This window comes from Puma concolor, chromosome E1, assembly GCF_028749965.1.
Source record: "Puma concolor isolate L17-30 chromosome E1, mPumCon1.1.hap2, whole genome shotgun sequence".
Classification (NCBI taxonomy): domain Eukaryota; kingdom Metazoa; phylum Chordata; class Mammalia; order Carnivora; family Felidae; genus Puma; species Puma concolor.
The window spans coordinates 60517582-60537231 of NC_141680.1; the positions used below are offsets into that span (position 1 = coordinate 60517582).

General features: G+C 58.1%; 2 protein-coding genes across 3 annotated transcripts in view; both read right to left on the reverse strand.

Annotated features, from left to right (window-relative positions):
* TIMP2 (TIMP metallopeptidase inhibitor 2) overlaps positions 1-19650 on the reverse strand; it is a 49260-nt gene that overhangs the window by 20325 nt on the left and 9285 nt on the right. The gene's annotated exons all lie outside the window — the stretch shown is intronic.
* CEP295NL (CEP295 N-terminal like) lies at positions 807-4642 on the reverse strand. Its single transcript, XM_086688187.1, is given in 1 exon segment — positions 807-4642. A coding segment is annotated over 1 exon segment (1632 nt). The 5' UTR covers positions 2512-4642; the 3' UTR covers positions 807-879.

A 19650-nucleotide genomic window follows, 5' to 3' on the forward strand; every position in this document is an offset into this window, starting at 1 on the left:
GGCTTGAGGTCCCAATCCACACCCCCCATTTTTGTAAATAAAGTCTCACCGGAACCCGGCCACGCGCCCATCCCAGTGTGAGTTGCCTATGGCCGCGTTTGTGGGTCACTGCCACAGACTGGCTGGCTGGCAAAGCCTGAAAAATTTACTGTCCTGTTCTCTGCAGAAAAAGTTTATCCACCCCCATCCCAGCCCCTAAGTATCTGCAACTGACAGATGAACCCCCCCCCCCCGCCCCCCGCCGCCCAGGGCAAGGTCTCCAGGGCTGCTGGCTCAGGGGTACAGCGGGCGTGGGACACGGACCAGCCGGCCAGGTGCCCCGCCACTGCCAGCCCCAGGCGAAGCCGCCAGGCTGGCCCGGTTGCTGGGGACCACGCCCCTTTCCTCCCTCCGCCTCTGTCTTCTCCTCCCTCTCTTCCTGCCTCTCCTCCGCCTCACTCTCACTTCCTGATATTAAAGTTACAAGAACGTATACTAAGCGAGGTCCTGTTAAACGATGTTGGTTTTGTGGGTCTGAAAAAGACTTCAGAGGTTTCAGTGAGATCTCCCCGTTTCGGTCTCGGCCAACGGCTAAGCAACACCACATTGAGACTTCTGAAACTGTGCCTGCTTGACCCTGGATTCCCCTGAAAGTCCAGTGTCTGTCCGGCCAAAACATGCTTCATTCACCTGAGTCTCCGCTGTGCGAGCGGCGCGAGCGGGCAGCCCCCACCCGTGGCCAGGCCCGCGGACTGTGCCCCACGGGGGCTGCCGCGGTCGCGCCGGGGAGGCCGCTGTGAAGCGGGGTGCCTACTGGCTCCTGAGCGGGTGACGCAGACACAGAGGGCACGGGCTTGGGTACCAACGGTGCATTTATTGCGGGCGGAACTCTCGCGCTTATCACATCCTCTGGAACTCCTGCAAGCGTTTCCTGGCGTCTTCGAGAAACTGCTTGTGCAACTTGTTTTGCTCTTCAATTTGCTGCTGAAGGTCACGGATCATCTGACTGTGCCCGTCATCGTCTGCGAAGCTAGAGGGCCAGGGGGAAGTGGCGTTGCCTTCATACGGCCCTTCCTCGTCCGGGTCTCGGGAGGAGGGGGACTTCAGAAGAGCCACGCACGCCCTTCCCTGTTCTCTGGGCTCCTCCAGCTCGATCTGGGGGTGGGCTCCCCAGCTCAGCCCCTGGGGTCCCGTCTGCCGACCCGGCCTCCGCCCCGTCTCCGCCCTCCGCCTGGGCCGCAATGCCATGCAGCCAGCTCCATCTGGCAGGTCTTGTGGGGCAGGGCGACGGGGGCCCCCGGCCAGCGGGTCGAGCCCGGCCGGTGCCCGCCCAGAGCCGGAGCACGGGAGCCGGGTCTCTTCACCGACAGACCCTCCTGCCTGGAGAAACGACAGCTTACTCTCATTCCTAAACGTGAGCTTGGCCAACCTGTGATACTTGGGGTTCTCGAGCTCGCTCAGGAACTTTCTCCACCTGTCTCGGGACGCCGTCTGGCGGGCGTCCACATCCGCGGGTCGCATGGACCCCCTGCCAGGATCCATTTCCGTCTCCACACCTCCCGTCTTCTGGTCTCTTTGGGTCTCGCCTCCGTAGCCTTGCATCCCCGAGAGGCCGTGCTCCCCGCTGGGGTTGTGATCCGCCCCGGGCCTGGGTGCAAGGTTCAAGATCAGGTGTTCCTTCAGCTTTCTCTTGGTGTCAAACAACCCTTCGGAGGCAAACTCCAGCTCCCTCTGCTACCTGCTCCTGTCACCGTGCCAGCGCAGGGACACGGGTGACGTGGCTCCCCTTCTGAGCGGAGAGCCAAGCGGCCACAGCCGTTCTAGGTCTTTCGCTTTTCCCTGGGGACCCTGATCCAGACAGTTGTTTTCCAGGCCTTGGACGGGAGAACGCGCCTCCTTTCCCGGCTGCCTCCTCCCGTCCCAGGCTCCTTCTCTCTCCCTTTTCTCCAGACGTTCCGGTCCCTCCACGGCAGCCAACAGCTTTTCCACGTTCAACCCTCTGCTCACCTGCGGGTCAGCGGGACGGCGGCCACCACCGGTCTTTGTCGAAGGCACTCGCTCCCCCTTATTCTTCTCTGGGGCGCAGCGGGGGCGACGGGTCAGGCCTGTGGCTTTGGTAGCCCCCTGCTTCTCCGTGCCCACCGCCTTCCTCTTGGTGCACCGGGGCCGCAGTCTCACCGGCTCCTCTGGGTGACTCCTCTCTGCTCTGTGCTTCTCCCCGGCCCCCTGCAGCCGGGCTGCTCCTCGCTGGGCAGGCCTCTCCAAGTCAGGTGGGTGCTCCCTGGCCTGTCCTCCCGCGACACCGAACAGATGCGCTAAACACGGCCTCTCCGGGCCTCGCGCTCGTGGGCTCGGGGACCCTGACTTCGGCCCCTCGGCCAGGCGCCGGGGCTGCTGGAGGTCTTGTCTTCTCTGCAGAGCGAGGTCTCCTCTCTCGTGGGCTTGGGGCAATCTGCGCTTCCGCCTCAAAAGCGGGGCTTCGTGGTTGGGGCCGGAACACGGCTGAGCGGTTCTGCCTGTGTTTCTTCTCATGTCGGCGGCCTCCGCGGACACGGCTTTGGAGGGAGGGTGGTGGGGGCCAAGGCGCCAGAGGCTGAGGACACGCAAGGACAGGAGATGCACACGGCAGCCTGGAACGCTCTGAGGAGAGCAAGCCCCTGGAGACAAGGCACACGGAGCTCGGAACGCGGGACGGGCCCTACGACATGTCCCTCCGGATCACTTTGGCCCACACCTGCCCGCCAGGGCCCAGGCTCTGTTCCCACTCGTCTTGCACACCTTTAACAAGATCCCACAGGGCGACTGTTCCCGGTGGGGTGTGGGTCTGCTCTGCAGGGGACACGCGGCAATGTCTGGACACATGCTTTGCTGTCACGACATGCCAGTGTCTGGTATGTGGAGGCCTGGGCCGCTGCTCCCCATCCCGCGCTGCCCCGGGACGGTCCCCACGACGAACGCTGGTTCGGCCCCACACGTCAGCAGTGCCCAGGTAGAGACCCCCACCCCGGGAGACGCATCGGGACTCCGGCAGGGGCGGAAGGGGGCGAGGGTCTGGTCTCTGCAGGGGGAGCTGCTTGTAAGTGGCAGGGGGAAAGGGAGGAGGAGGACGAGGAGGCTGCTAGGCAGGATGTGTGTGCACGTGTGCAAGGGTGTGCGTGTGCAGGCACGTTTGGCACCAGAATCCAGGGCAAACCAATCAGAGAGGGGGTTAAGCTTCTCTTCTCAGGATTCGCAGCTCTTCGCTCGTGGGATTATCAGAGGGGGACGCTCCGGCCTCAGGAAGGGACCCGGGCTCTGCCCGCCTTCCCAGAAAAGGAGGGGCGTTTACACCAAAAAGGTGTGGAGTCACATCTGTGGCCCCCTGCAGCTGATACCAAGATGAGCCAGGCTGGTGGGCTAAAGGAGCCCCTCCCTGGACCGCTGCAGGCTGTGCCGAGCGCCCCTCCACCACCCTTCCCTGCTCTCATTTCTGTGGGCTGAGCAAGGCCAGCCCAGAGGCATGGTGGGAGTCGGAACACAGCACACGTCCGTGGAACAGCCGACCGTCGCTGTGCGGGGCCCCCTTCCAGCACCTTATACGTTTTGGCTCATCTTTCTCCTGATAACCCTGCAAGGTAAGCAGCTATCAGCACCCCTGGTTCACAGGTGGGGAAACAGAGGCAGGGACCGATTAAGAAACTTAGCCCAGATCACACAGCCGGCAAGTGGCAGAGCCAGGCCTATGCTGTGCACGGGGACCACAGTGCCTTTGACCAACCGAGGGCCGCCGGCTCTGGGTAGATCTGATCACGCGGTTATACACCTTCAGTAGCGGTCAGAGTTACGCTCAGCCAGTGTGCGCACCGCTATGAGCAAGAGGAGGGGGAGAGAAGAGAAAGCTGGGGCATCAAACGCACTGATGGAGGTTTGGTAAAGGGGCCACGGCAATTCAACGGGGGCAAGAGCAGTTTGGGTGTTTTTTCCCCCGATGAATCGTGCTGGGACAGCCACGTGCAAACACCAGAAACACAGACCCCCTGTCTCGCCACAGACAAAATCATACACTGTATATAAAAATTAACTCAGGGGGCACCTGGGTGGCTCAGTCGGTTAAGCATCTGACTTCGGCTCAGGTCATGATCTCACGGTTCATGAAGTCGAGCCCCACGTCGGGCTCTGTGCTGACAGCTCGGAGCCTAGAGCCCGCTTCGGATTCTGTGTCTCCCTCTCTCTCTGTCTCTCCCCCACTCACGCTCTGTCTCCCTCTCCTTCAAAAATAAATAAATGTTAAAAAAAAAAAAAAAACACACTGACCATTGTGTCAGTTTTGGAAAAAAAAATTAACTCAGAATGGATCGCAGACCTTAACGTAAGGTTTAAAACCACGGCTGTTCAGAAAGAAACGTGGGTACATCTTCACGACCTTGGGTTAGGTAAAGATGTCTCAGATACAACCCCAAAAACACAACCAGTCAAAGAAACTGATAAAATGCCATCGACACTCAAGACATTTCCCTGCCACGAGACATCGTTAGTAAGTGAGGACACAAGGGATAGACTGGCGGGAAATACCTGTGAGTCACGTATCCAACAAAAAAGGCTTGAATCCAGATTATGTAAACCACTCAAAACGCAGGAAGACAAACAATCCCATTTTTATAAATTTTTTTTTTTAACGTTCATTTATTTTTGAGACAGAGAGAGACAGAGCATGAGCGGGGGAGGGGCAGAGAGAGAGGGAGACACAGAATCTGAAACAGGCTCCAGGCTGTGAGCTGTCAGCACAGAGCCCGACGCGGGGCTCGAACCCACGGACCGTGAGATCGTGACCTGAGCCGAAGTCGGACGCTTACCAACTGAGCCACCCAGGCACCCCATAATCCCATTTTTAAACGGGCACACACACACACAACATCAAACCAGACCCTTCCCTAAGGGAGAGGCACACCGCTAATAAGGCGCGAGACGCTCAGCACGGACGGTCCTCGGGGGAACGCACACTGAAGCCACAGCAAGGTCCCATCCACACCCGCCGGGCGCAAATTACGGCCATAATTAAAAAGACGGACAATAACAAGTGTTGGTGAGGACGGGGAGGAAGCAGAAGCCTCACACACTGCCGGCAGGAACGCAAGATGGTGAGGCTGCTTCGGGAAGGAGTTTGGCCGATTTTTAAAAGGCAAACCCAGATCTGTCAGGTGACCCGGCAGTCGTGTGGCCAAGAGAAAGGAAAGCACGTGACCCAAGACACGACCTTCCCAGGGGAAAGTGGGGAGCTTGGGTCTGAGTCTCAGATGCCCAAGACTGAACTTTTCCCAACCCGGGAATGGCCACGGTGGTGTCCAAACAGGGGGAGAGAGGTCTGGAGAGCTGTGGCTGTCCCCTCGTCTGCCTTGGAAGATACCCGCGGGGAGGGGGGAGAGTGTACCCCGAGATCTGGCGGTCCACTGGCTCCCCCCTTCTGCTCACTGGCCCCGGTCAGTAGCCTGGACACGACTCTCCCACTCTGGAGTGCCCCCCACCAGTCCATCACCCTGAGCCAGCCCCCTGGAGGCGGATACCCTAAAGCCGCTGAGCTGGTTTTCCTGGACACACACAAATGGATGAAACGGAAAAATCTGGGGACAAAGATGTCTTGGGGACAAAGTCCAGAACTGATAACCAGCAGACGCCCCCCTCGCTGTCCGTCCACGTCCCCGGCTCCTGCGTGCTGACACTCCAAGCCCGACCCCGCTCGCTCACTTAAGCCCAGAGTGTTCTCAGCATCCTGGGGTTCTCCCTCCAGTCTCCTAAGCCTGTTCCCCCAGAGCTGGACGGCTGCCCGCCCCATGCCGGCTGTCTGCCGCCCCTCGGGGAAACCACAGCCCCGGTCCCTACACAAGCCTGGCTCAGAGCAGCAGACGGAAGGAAGGTGGTCACCGACTGGCCTCTAGTGCCAAGCGGACACTGGGCCCATTCTCTCTCTCACCCTCTGCGGCCCCAGCGCGGCGGCCGCCCCCAGGCAGTCGCTCAGACAGCCTTCCGATAGAGACAGGCCCCTGCCAGGCTGCTGGGGGGACCCCGTCTGTGGGTGGCGGGGAAGCGCCAGGCCCACAGCAGACTCCGGGGCATGCCGCGCCCGTGAGCAGGAAGGACAACAGTGCCACAATTAGAGGCCGGGAGGTGCCCAGACCAGGGGCTCCGACGGCAGGCAGGACGGAGGGTCTCGGGTCCGTGGCTCCCTCCCGTGTACAGGACGCATAACGCCACGGGGCTACTAAGCGGGGACACAGTAGAAGCCGACCATCCCTCCCACGTGGTCTCACCGTGAGGAGCTCTATTCCTACCCCACTTTTGGATGGGGAAACCGAGACTCAGAGACGTTAAGTAACTTGTCTGAGGCCACACAGCTCAGAGGCAGTACAGCAGGGACTCGAATCTGAGCAGGCAGACCCCTGATCTGAGACACCTACCCTGCAGCTGAGGGGGGTCAGATCACCCAGGGGCGCCTGGGGGGCTCAGGTGGTTAAGCGTCAGACTCTTGCTTTAGGCTCAGGTCATGATCTCCTGATTCGCGGGTTTGAGCCCCGTGTCGGGCTCTGTGCGGGCAGCGCGGAGCCTGCTTGGGATTCTCTCTCTCCCTCTCTCTCTGCCCCTCCCCTGCTTGTTCTGTCTCTCTCTGTCAAAATAAATAAATACATAAATAAATTGCAAGCAAAATTAAGAACTTACCACCTGACACCTGTCCTCTCGGGATTCTGAGGCGCACAGCTTCCGTGCTAAGCGGCGGCGGCGGCGGGGGGGGGGGGGGGGGGGGGGACGGTCCACAGTGTTTTCCGGGTGATTTTCTCTGAGGTCATCGAATGAACCACCCTCCCCTTTCCCATTCGAGTATTTTACTTGAACATCGAAAGGCAAGATCTAGCCCAGTGCTTCCTGAATCTCGTGGAGAGTCAGATTTTGATCCGGAAGGTCTGGGGTGAGGCTGGGGGCTCCGATTTCTGAGGAGCCCCCAGGGGAAGGGATACTCTGGTCGGGGGACCATACTTTGAGAAGGGCGGCCCTAGTAGGTGGCTCTAGCCAGTATCAGGGCCTTGATCTGCCTCCTCCCCAGCCCCCTCCCCACCTGAGCCCCTCCGGAAGACCCCTAATCAGGCTCTCTGTGCCCCACCCCCGCCCTGACCCCGGCCACTCCTCCTCCGTCCTCGGCCACCATTCTAGCCCAGCTGGTGGTCGGGCTGTGACATCTTCTCACCCACACCAGCAGGTCTCCAGGTGCAGCCCACAGCCCGCCTGCACCCCCGTCACCTGCACCGCCGGTGAAAATGCAGATTCCGGGGCCCTGCTGCCCGCAGATCCCGTCCCAGCCTCTGCAGGGAGGGGCCCAGAGCACGGCCGGCTCACCAGGCAATCACCAGCTCCCAGACAATACCCACCAGGGTCCACAGTCCCCGGCCTGCGGGCCGGAGACCCTGCTGGCAGGGTGTGATCTGGCTCCCCGCCGTTCCCAAATGCCCCCCTCCCACCATCCGGGTCCAGCGCCCCGGATGCACAATTTCTTGTTCCACCAACAGACACCTCCTCAGCCCTACCCACGTTTCCCAAGCTACGTCCGGTGGCCCCCTGGGCTCTGTAGCAACTAGAGAAACACTCCTGCCCTCTCCAAAGGCCTGCAGGCTCAGTGCCTGGGTCACAGGGTTTAGCACCTTTTCTTTGAAACACACAAAAATAGACACAGAAAGGCTCCCGTTAGCTGGTGTGGCCAGAGAGGGAGAACATCTCCATATAATTAAGGCTTACCCTCTCCGATACAAAGTTCATCATTTCTGTCCTCTGAGAGTACACAGAATAGATCAAACTTGACCTCTTTTGGAACACTCCAGATTCTGTTTTGGACGGTAACATAAAGATTCCCTTAAAGGCTTTTAAAATGCATAGGACTAGGGGAGCCTGGGTGGCTCAGTCAGTTAAGCGTCCGACGTCAGCTCAGGTCATGATCTCACGGTTCACGAGTTTGAGCCCTACGTCGGGCTCTGTGCTGACACAGCTCAGAGCTTGGAGCCTGCTTCGGATTCTGCGTCTCCCTCTGGCTCTGCCCTTCCCCTGCTCGTGCTCTGTCTCTCTCTCTCTCTCAAAATTAAATAAACATAAAAAAAATAAATAAGAAAGATATTAAAATGCAGAAAACTAAAAAAATAACGAAAAGAAAGAAAAAGACACGTGTAGGGTAAGGTTCCTCTATACTAAGTGACCTCCCCGAATACAATCTGGGTTTTATAGGTTGACTTTTTTCTCTTTAATATTTATTTTTGAGAGACAGAGCATGAGCGGGGGAGGGCCAAGGGAGAGGGAGACACAGAATCCGAAGCTCCAAGCTGTCAGCACAGGGCCCGACGCGGGGCTCGAACCCATGAACCGTGAGATCATGACCTGAGCTGAAGTCGGACGCCCAACCGACTGAGCCACCCAGGCGCCCCAAATGTTTATTCATTTTTGAGAGAGAGCGTGAGTGGGGTAGGAGCAGAGAGAGAGGGAGACACAGAATCTGAAGCAGGCTCCAGGCTCCAAGCTGTCAGCACAGAGCCTGATGTGGGGCTCGAACCCATGAACCGTGAGATCATGACCTGAGCTGAAGTCGGACGCCCAACCGACTGAGCCACCCAGGCGCCCCTCTACGTTGACTCTTTATAGCTGCCTATGTCCTCCTCCCTGGTTGTGAGACAGACAGACAGAGTGACAGCCAGCGCCCTATCCTCCTTTCTCCAACAGCTCCCAACTCCTGTGGCCTGCCATCCACACAAGGGAGCTTGTTAAACTGTGTCCGAAGAATAAACAGAGTCTGCAGTACGGGGCACGCACAGGCTCTTCTGTGAGTCAAGTTCACGAGTGTGTGAGTCGAGCCGTCCCAAGTCCAGCTGCACAGAGAGCCAGCCTCCAATTCCCCGCGGGGACACAGAAAGCCAGCGGCGGCGTTAGAAGGCACACCTCCAGCTCAGAAGATTTTTAAGAGGCTTGAACACCCGACCAAACCTGACAACACTCGATGGGTCGGGAAGACATTTACAACCCACACGTGGGCCCCCCCAGCCCCAGCTGCACAAGCGCAAAGTGGGAGCGGCTCGGCAGGGACGCGCGTGATCTTCACCTGTGGCGACAGAGAGGCCTCGGACAAGCAGGGCGACGGTCCGGCCCGGCGCTGCCCCGGTCGGACCCCAGCCGGGCGTGGAGGGGACGCGCAGAGGAGCTGGGGGGCACGTGGAAGAGGCGCGCCCACACCCGGGGAGCCCACCCTGCTGCCACCCCACGGGATGGAGTGAGGCAGCCCGGCTCACGGGAAGGCTAGGTGAACGTCCAAGCACCGCAGAGATGTAAACGCAGACGATGCAACCCACGTGCACGGAGCCGACAGACGTGTGTCAAAATAACCTTAAGGGGGCAAGAGATGTCGACAGCCAGCATGTCTGCTTAGCATCGGGGGCAAAGCTTCATAAAGCGTAACTAATGAAATGCTTTGGAATTAACCTAATTAAGAAATATATACACGTGGTTTCCCCTGGGTGGCTCAGTCGGTTGAGCGACCGACTTCAGCTCAGGTCATGATCTCGCGTTTTGTGGGTTCGAGCCCCGTGTCGGGCTCTGGGCTGACAGCTCGGAGCCTGGAGCCCGCTTCGGATTCTGTATCTCTGCCCCTCCCCTGCTCATGCTCTGTCTCTCTCTCTCTCTCTCTCTAAAAAAAAATAAACAGGGGCGCCTGGGTGGCTCCATCAGTGAAGTGTTCGACTTCGGCTCAGGCATGATCTCATGGCTCATGAGTTTGAGCCCTGCATCGGGCTGTGTGCTGACAGCTCAAAGCCCGGAGCCTGCTTGGGATTCTGTGTCTCCTTCTCTCTCTGCCCCTTCCCCTGCTTGTGCTCTGTCTCTGTCTCTCAAGAAATAAAGGTTAAAATTAAAAAAAAAAAAAAAAAAAAAAGAAACATTAAAAGGAAGAGAGGGGCGCCTGGGTGGCGCAGTCGGTTAAGCGTCCGACTTCAGCCAGGTCACGATCTCGCGGTCCGTGAGTTCGAGCCCCGCGTCGGGCTCTGGGCTGATGGCTCGGAGCCTGGGGCCTGTTTCCGATTCTGTGTCTCCCTCTCTCTCTGCCCCTCCCCCGTTCATGCTCTGTCTCTCTCTGTCCCAAAAATAAATAAAAAACGTTGAAAAAAAATTTAAAAAAAAAAAATAAAATAAAAAAAAATAAAAGGAAGAGAAATATACATAAATGAGAACTACAAGTTCACTAAGGAGAAAATCTGAATACTAGAGAGGTGGGTCTTCCCAGAAAGGATTCACAAAAAACTAGAGAGTTCCACAAGGGGGGGGCGGGGGGTGGGAGGGGCTGTAGCCTCTCTTTAGGAGGAGAATGAAAAACCTGTCCGTGGAAGAAAAATCCTAAGGAACCAAGAGTGTCTGGAGAGGAGCTTGAAGGTGATGGAAAAGTCTAGAACAGCACGATGTGGTGGTGACGAGTATGAACTGTGTGACCCAGCACAGGTTTCTTAACTCTGGGTGCCTCAGTCTGCTCCTCTGTGAAATAGTGGTAACAGCAGCACCCATCTGCACAGATGCTGGCATTGATCACCATGAAACACCCAAATGCTTGGCAAGCTACTTGGGGAAGAGGGTGGTACTTACTGTGTGTGTCTCCAGATGACTGAGCGAGACCAACAACACATTACAGGGAGGTGGAAACTGGCCAGGTGGAAAGGAGCACTTGCTAAATGGCTGTCTTGAAATCCTGGGGGTGCCTTGTAGGTAGTGAGACACCCATCACTGGAGGCATCCAAGCCAAGCCCGGATGAAACAAACATCAGAGACATGTTAAACTCCATTTCTCTGAGCTCTAGCCTCTAACAATACAACCACTGGGCTGCCCAGAGCCTTGGGGTTTGCCCACTTCCTGACTCTCAGCCAAGTTTCCGAGTGGTGGTTCTTAAAGTCAGCTGGGCTTCTGGACCAGCCGAATCAGAACCACTGGGAGCAGGGGGGAGTCATGGTAGAAGAAGAATCCTGCCAAGTCCCACAGCAGAGTTTTGCACCCACATCCTAGGGTGGGGCTTATAAATCTGTACACCCCCCTGACCAGCTTCAGAGACGGACACGAGGCACAGACTCTCCCAAACCCATGGGGGACACCGGGCTAGCCAAGGGGGCCGATACGGCTGACCCAACCGGGAGCTTCCTTTCTAAACGTCCCCTGACTATGTCAATCATCGGGTTTCCCCGAAACCTCGCACCCCCAGGTACCCAGTGCTGGTCAGGGGTCCCCCACGACCCCCAGGTTGCCGCACGATGACTTCTCCCCATTCCCTCAGACAGGGACTTCCAGCGCCAGCCCTGTCCCCAGCCACCACCACCCATCCAGCTGCATATGGAGAGCCCCGTTAGTACAGGACTTTCAAATCCACCTTCTAGGGGCACCTGGGGGGCTCAGTGGGTTCAACGTCTGACTTCGGCTCAGGTCATGATCTCGCGGCTCATAGGTTCGAGCCCTGCGTCGGGCTCTGTGCCGACAGCTCGGAGCCTGGAGCCTTCTTCGGATTCTGTGCCTCCCTCTCTCTCTCCCCCTCCCCTGCTCACACTCTGCCTCTCTCTCTCTCAAAAAAAGAATAAATATTAAAAAAAAAAAAAAAAGAAATTCAAATTAGCCTTCTGGACACGTGGCCTGGCGACCCTGACTGGCCCACTTCCCAAGGCCCTTGTAAGACCTCCCCCCGCAAACAGCTGGGCCCACACGGAGCCCACCCCACGACGGATAAGGGGCGGGCACCACTGGAGCTTTGAACGGCCTGCACTGGGTTCTCCAGGGCGCACTGGCCGAGGGAGGTTGGACTCACAGCTCCCCACCTCCACCAGCAGCCCGGCGTCTGCCCCAGCCGTTGACCAAAGGCAGGCCGCTGCCGCGGGAACGACAGAGCTGCTGGCCTGTGACATCAGAGCAGGGCTGAAGTCAGGGACGGTGACCAGCCAGCCAGAGGGCGAGCGCCTACGAGGACACCTGCTACCAATCACGAAGATTTGCTTCAAGCGGCTGGCATGAGGAGCAGACAGACAGCACACACACAGGCACATCGTGAAGGTCAGGGCGCGGGTGCCCTTTTGGGGTTTAAGGAGGGGCCCGGCAGCACATGCTGGTGAGGAGGGCCAGGGGGTCGCTCTTCTGAGCTGTCCCGAGTCAAAGTCGGGGATCCCCAAGATGCTGCCGCCCCCCCCTGCTCGGAGAGCCTCTGTCCCCACTCAGGTCGGGGGCCTGCAGGACGCCACTGCTGAGCAGAGCTAACCAGACGAGGAGGGGAAGGGCTCCTGGCCCCGGCCCCCTGTGGCCACCCACCCACACAAAATAAGAAACCAGACATTCCTGACCTCGTTTCTAGGGCGGGGGGCGCCCTCCGCCAATCTGACAGTCAAGAAATTTAGTTTGGAGAACATGACTTTGGCCTTAAGAAGTCAAAGCAACTGATTCGGGGGCTTGGTTTCTTCCATTTTTTTTTTTTTTTTTTAATCGTTTATGTTTGAGGAAGAGAGAGAAAGAGAGAGCACAAGCAGGGGAGGGGCAGAGAGAGAGACGCACACAGAACACGACGCAGGCTCCAGGTTCCGAGCTGTCAGCATAGAGCCCAACGCGGGGCTCGAACTCACGAACCGTGAGATCATGACCCGAGCCGAAGGTGGACGCTTAACCTATTGAGGCACCCAGGCGCCCCGGGGTTTGGTTTCTTGAGAGGAGAAGGTTACTAGCGGACACTTGGCTGAATCGTGGGAATCTTGGGGACAAAAGCCTTTGTCTGGGGCCGGAACCTCCCACTGAAGTTCTCAACCACAGTCTGCCCCCTCCACCCCCTTTTTGTTGGGGTCCCTCTTCCTGGTCCTGCGGGTACAGAGAGTTCTACTTCTGCTGCAGTGAATACCCCTCCAGCCCCCCAGCCCCTTCAGCATGGTCTTCTGTACCCACCTCCGGCAAGGGACAAGTTCGGGGTGGGGGTGGGGGGTGGGATAAACACGGCTTCCAAATGTTACAGCTTAGGGGACCCCTGACGGCCTTCCAGAACGTCCCGGTATGGCCACCACCGTCGAAGACATTTCTCCCGAGCCCCGGTCCTCCTAACACCACCTCAGCAACAGCTCCCCTGCTCTGCGTTGACCTGCCCTGCTCGACGGCATTTCCTCTCTGGGCCCACCACCAGCGTAGGACCAGCCAGCTCAAGCCCAGGCCCGTACTGCTGCGCTCCGCGGTTCGACCCGCACCTTCGTGAACCTTAACTTCAAAAACGACACGTGTCATTCACACGCATCATAGAAAAATTAGGAACCGCACACTTGTAAGAGAACGTCTCATTTCCCACCCCCATCTGAACACGCCGCGTTAAAAAAAAAAAAAATTCGGGGCGCCTGGGTGGCGCAGTCGGTTAAGCGTCCGACTTCAGCCAGGTCACGATCTCGCAGTCCGTGAGTTCGAGCCCCGCATCAGGCTCTGGGCTGATGGCTCGGAGCCTGGAGCCTGTTTCCGATTCTGTGTCTCCCTCTCTCTCTGCCCCTCCCCCGTTCATGCTCTGTCTCTCTCTGTCCCAAAAATAAATAAAAAACGTTGAAAAAAAAATTAAAAAAAAAAATTGTACACCATTTGGTCCCGCAGAGCATCAGAAGCTGTGATTTATTTAACTGCTCCCCTGCTGCTGTGTATGTAGGTGTTTCTAACGCTTCCCTAAGACAAACGAGACGGAAATGAATATCCTGACTGAACGCTGGCACGTGTGCCGAATTCCTTCCCTCAGAAGATGCCTAGATACAGGGCTGCCTGATAAGACGGGAGACTGATTTTTAAAGCCCCCGAGTGGCAAAGCCGAAATGCCCTTCCGAGCCTCTCAACTGCTCGGGTTAAGACAGAATCCTACAGCCAAGCCCTCCCAAGGACAGCAAGCCCCTCAGCCAGATGAACCAAGCCACGGGAAGTCCAAAGCTGTGACATCCGGTCCCATTTCTAGAGACGCGTGCCAGGACCAGGCTCCTTGCATTCCTGGCCTGAGCCCTCAGCTGCGTGACCTTGGGTGAGTCATCCAACCAGTCCCCGTCCAGACAGGAGAGGACAGCGGCCTCACCGGCCTCACCGAGGCCTCGGGACCAGGAAGGGACACGGGAGGCCCTTCTGTGCTGGGAAGGCCTCGACAGCTGGTATCTTCATCTAAGAGACGTACAATTGGGGGCGATGAGCCCTGGGTTTTCAATCCCTGCCTTCCAGAACTGGTGCACAAAAAGCTGAGGCCGCTATAGATTTGTTCCTTCCTTCTCCGTCCTGGAGCCACCTCGGATGAGGGGACAAGATGTACGCAACTGGGCGGCCTGCATCCTGGCTCTGCTCTAGCACAACCCTCCCCCCCTCCTGAGATGCCAGGCTGGTGCTTTCCTCCCAGAAACTTAAAAATTGAAGGTTAAATGCCAGGAGAGCTGTAGAGAGAAGCCCCCAGGAGAGCACTTGGGTACACACGTCCAACTAATAACCCTGTACCCAAAAAGCAGGGCGCCTTACGTGCCCCCAAAGCCAACCGGCCACAGGGGCCGCCACAATCCTCCTGAAACACGCACTCTCCTCCGAACGGAACAGGACCCTCTCCACGGACCTGAAGCCCACAAGTGATGCCAAGTCCCCTCTTTCCCGGCCCCTGACAAATGGAGCGCCAGCTCTCCAAAGCACCCTGGACTCCGGGCTGGGACTGCGGCCGGGACGCCCAGTGGCCTTGTGACCTGGGCAAAGGGTCAGGTAATCTTCCTCGGCGTGGCAGCGCCCGGTGGTGACGTGAGCCCAGATCCCGCTGGGTACGTGTCAACACGCAAGACACACGGCCCAAACGGTATCACTGCGTTTGGGTATCACTGCACCCACACCTCTGCGTGCAACACACTCCTGGCTTTATTCTCACTCCTGTCCTTGCTTTCTGCTCTCTTGCACCTCACGGGACCTGGGGGAGGACAGGGTGGCCTGGGGAGGGTCAGCCAACGCGGCACGGTGAACTCTCTCTCAGCCCCCGGGCGTGACCAGCCACAGAGGCGGAGCCGCGGACGGTCGAAGGCACGATCTCTCCTTGGCGCTACGATCTCGTGTGATCATCAAGCAGACGGTCCTCCTGACACGTGGCCTCACCGTGAGTCCACCCTCGAGCCCTGAACTCCCCATCCGGACAGAGGGAGGAAGGCCGCTGCCGCGAGCTGGCCCCAGGACAGCCCGGCTGGGCTTCAGCGGCCAGAGCTGGCCAGGAACGACGCAGGTTTATTTCCCGCGCCAGCTGCGGCCTCTCCCTAAAGAGCTCCGGGACGGAGCATCGTGCTGGGTCTCAGAATCCTGGGTGCAGTGGGAGGGGGACCGACGGCCGTCGAGGCCCCCGTCCCCCTGCACCGCACTCTTTCGCAGAGCCTTACTTAGCGTCTACGAGGGCACGGCCTCCAGAAGTTCAATCCTGCTCGTACGGAAGAGGAAATGGAGACTCAGACGGGCACAGGGGTTGGGATTCGGAACCACTTCTGGCTGGCCTTTCTCCCAGTACCTTCTACTTTGTCTTTTTTCTCTAACATGTCGGTCTGCTTTCTCATCCCGCCCTTGGCCTTGGTGAAGAATCAGCAGTTGAAATGCTTTCTAACCAGCGCCTTCGATGACAGTGACAGGGGTGAGGGCAAAGCCCGGTGCTGTGGTCTCGTGCCTCACCGGCTCTGTGAAGGTGCCCCCAGCCCCTCATGGGGCTGCCAGGAAGGCCCAACCAACATCTCCAGAGTATAGACCAGAAAGGGACAAGTAAAGCCTCACCCCAAGCCAGGTCCTGTCCCCAAGGACACGCCGATGTGATCTCGGGGTCTCTCTGCCCATGCAACGTTCCACGGCAGAAAGCCGGGGTTTTGCCCTGCAGCTCATCTCTGCCACTGTGCTCGCCGGCTCGAGCCCAGAAGGGGGGGGGGGGTGGATTCACCGCATCTTTGAGGTCAGTTCGGGGAGTGACACCCCACAGGCCAACAGGGGAGAGGGGAGCCGGCACCAGAAAGCCCACACGTGCAGCCGGCCCTCACGACGGCCCAGGGCTCGGCTTGGGTCCGGCCGGGGCCCAACGGCCCCCGACCGGGCTCTGTGTGCCACACTGCCCACCGCTCGGCTCTGCTGCCCGGCTCAGAAGCCGCTGTGGGCCTCGAACTCCTGGCGCACGGGGCTGCACCCCAGGACACCGGGTTAGAACAGCAGGCTCCGGCGGTGGGAGGAGGCTGAGGGCCACCCCACGCCTCCCGCTAAGAAACCGCAAAGGGAACCCAGTTCAGGGTCCCCTGGCCCTTGTGAAATCAGCCAGCGGTGACGGCCGCTCACCCCCACGAATGTACTAAAAACCAGACTCCTACACCTGGAACAGATGAACAGCCATATGGGAACCGCACCTCAGTAAAGCCGACGGAACTCACGGCCCGTCTCCGAGGCGCATGAAGCATGACGGGTGTCCTGAGGGGCCACGAACCCTTCAGTGTGACCGCTTCTCGGGGGACCCAAGGCAAAGTCAGGCGGCTCTGGGGCGGCACGTGTCCCCAGGCTCAGCACCTTCACCCGATCACATGGGGGCCTCTCCTCCGCCTCTCCCCTCCCGAGGGAACCTCACTCTGTCCTTCCATTTCCTTTTCCTCTTTTTTAATGTTTATTTTTGAGAGAGAGAGAGAGAGAGAGAGAGAGAGCAAGTGGGGGAGGGGCAGAGAGCAAGGGAGACACAGAATCCGAAGCAGGCTCCAGGCTCCGAGCTGCCAGCACAGAGCCCGATGTGGGGCTCGAACCCACAGACTGTGAGATCATGACCTGAGCCAAAGTCGGACGCTTCACCGACTCAGCCACCCAGGCGCCCCGGGGGAGAGAATGTTTAAAATGCGAAAGCAGGGGTGCTGGGTGGCTCAGTTGGTTAAGCGTCTGACCCATGATTTCGGCTCACGTCATGATCTCACGATTCACAGGGTCCGAGCCCAGCTCTGTGCTGACGGCGTGGAGCCTGTTTGGGCTTAGTCTCCCTCTCTCTCTCTCGAAATAAATGAAAATAAACCTAAAAAAATAAAAATGGGGGAAAGGAAGGAAACATAAGACAAAAAGAGAGAGGGAGGCACACCGTAAGAGACTCTTAAATACAGAGAACAAACTGAGGGCTGCTGGAGGGGAGTTGGGTGGGGGGGAGGGGCTAAATGGGGGATGGGCATTAAGGGGGGGGCACCTGTTGGGATGGGCACCGGGTGCTGTATGTAAGTGATGAATCCCTGATTTCGACTCCTGAAGCCAGTATTACACAACAGTTTAACTAACTTGGATTTAAATAAAATTTAAAAACTAATAAACAAAATAAGATAAAATTAAAGAACAAAATAAATAAAACTAAATAAATAAAATAAATTTGAAAGCACTCAGTGCAACTGGACTTTTAAAATAAACACGTCCTGGGGCGCCTGGGTGGCTTAGTCAGTTAAACGTCCGACTTTGGCTCAGGTCATGATCTCACGGTCCGTGAATTCGAGCCCCGCGTCGGGCTCTGTGCTGGCAGCTCGCAGCCTGGAGCCTGCTCCAGATTCTGTGTCTCCCTCTCTCTCTGCCCCTCCCCTGCTCCTGCTCTGTCTCTCTGTCTCAAAAATAAATAAAAACATTTAAAAAAAAACTTTAAATACGTCCTAAAGATTCTTCTAGGTCACAAACATGAATCCGTAACACCGCTGAAAATGACAGCTGAATATTTTGCTGTCAGGATAGAGCTTCATTTATTTGCTCATCTGCAGTCGACGGGCTAAGCTCTGAGCGAGAGGTCTTTCACCCTCCACCCTCCACCCTCCCGCCCCAGCCAAGCTCTCGTGGCTCAGAATCCCGAAGGTCGGGCTCCTCTATTAACACCTCCCGTCTTCTCGGCTACCTGCCCGCTGCACGACCCCGAGCAAGTGACCTCATCAGCCGTGCCTCGCCGTGACCTTCTGTAAAATGGGAATAACAACTGAACGGGCAGGGCTAACACCAGGAACACGCGGACATACCTGCAAGCACTCGGCACTTACTAGCAACAGCCGTTATTGTCACGGTCCCCGTCCTGTGCCCTTCCCAAACTTAGGATCATTTCCTGCCTGGCTGCCCGCAGGCGGCCCGGGAACCCGGCCTGTGTCTCCCCAGCTCCCTTCCCTGTGCGATCGATCACCACGGCCTCTGCTCTGTTCGGTGGGGGTGGTGCGCACAGCACAGGGTCTCACGTGGAGACAGCGAACACCCCCCCCCCCAAAACACACACACACCAGAACCTCCTGTGAGCAGCGTCCTAAGCATTTTACCTCTGCTTGTTCTTGTGATCCTCGCCCACAACCCTAGCAAGTAAGTAATTTACCATCCGTTTGGAGCTGGAGAAACTGGGGCAGAGGGCACCGGCCCAGGACCTCACCCCTCTGGACGCCGGCATGGGGCTGCACAGCGGCCTCCTTAACAGGCTTGTTATAAAAGCCAGCTCCCTCGTTTCCTGCTGACTCGACTTCCCCTTCCCTCCCGGGGCCCCCCCGCCCGCCCCGATTTTCCACCGTCTGCTGAGCCACGGCCAGAGGCTTTCCCGTGTAGACCCAGGCTCTGTATCCCAGCAGAACTAAACGGGAGGGTAGCCCTGAGCACGTGAGGGGACACCTGGTCTCTGGGCACTGAGGGCGAACTCCAGAGACGAGCCCCCACGAGCCCTTCCCGCCCGTGCCCTCCCCACCAGCCCCACCAGTTGCTACACCTGCCTTCTGTCTCCCGAGACCTCCCCCACTGCAGGCACGGGCTCCTGAGAACTGCAGGCCCCTTAAAATCGGGGCGCCTGGGTGGCTCAGTCCATTAAGCGTCCGACTTCGGCTCAGGTCATGATCTCGCGGTTTGTGAGTTCGAGCCCCACATCGGGCTCTGCGCTGACAGCTCGGAGCCTGGAGCCTGCTTCCGGTTCTGTGTCTCCCTGTCTCTCTGCCGCCCCTCCCCTGCTCCTGCTCTGTCTCTCTCTGTCTCAAAAATAAAACATTAAAAAAAAAAATCGCTCTCCTGCCCGCAGCTTTGTGCCCCTCCCCCACCCTGACATCTAACAGTTGCGGGGAGGGGGGCGCGCACAAAATCCTGCAGTGGGTCCCATCGCCGGGACTCCAGACTCCACTGCCGCACCCGGGCTCAGAGCTGCCCGCATTTCGGTTCCAGCGACGCTTCTTCCCACGTTCTCCACTCTCCCCTACAGGCCATACAATGGCTGTTTCCACGGTAGCGAACCGGCTCTTGGAGGTCACACAGCCCTCTGAGAATCTGGTGGAAGCCACCGCCCCTGCCTCGGAAAATCCGGGCACGCACACACATACGCGTGCGCACACACAGACACACGGCTTTGCTTACGGTTTCAGGGCTCAAGACCCGTGTCCCCCGCCCCCCCCCCCCCGCCACCACCACCCCCCAGTCTATCTTTGGATAGATGTCCCTACGGCCCAGGATAGGACCCTTCCTTAGAAAGACTCCACCTCAATGTGATTCTTAAACACTTGTGCAGTCCGCCTTGCTGGGGTCTCCAGAAGCCTAACCTGGGGTACTATTCAGACACAGCAGATCCAATTCTGTCAGCTGCAAAACAGGATTCCTCTGGGTCCTGTGCACTTTTCCATGCAATGATGGAGGCACCAAAGGATTCCAGCCAGTTCAGACCT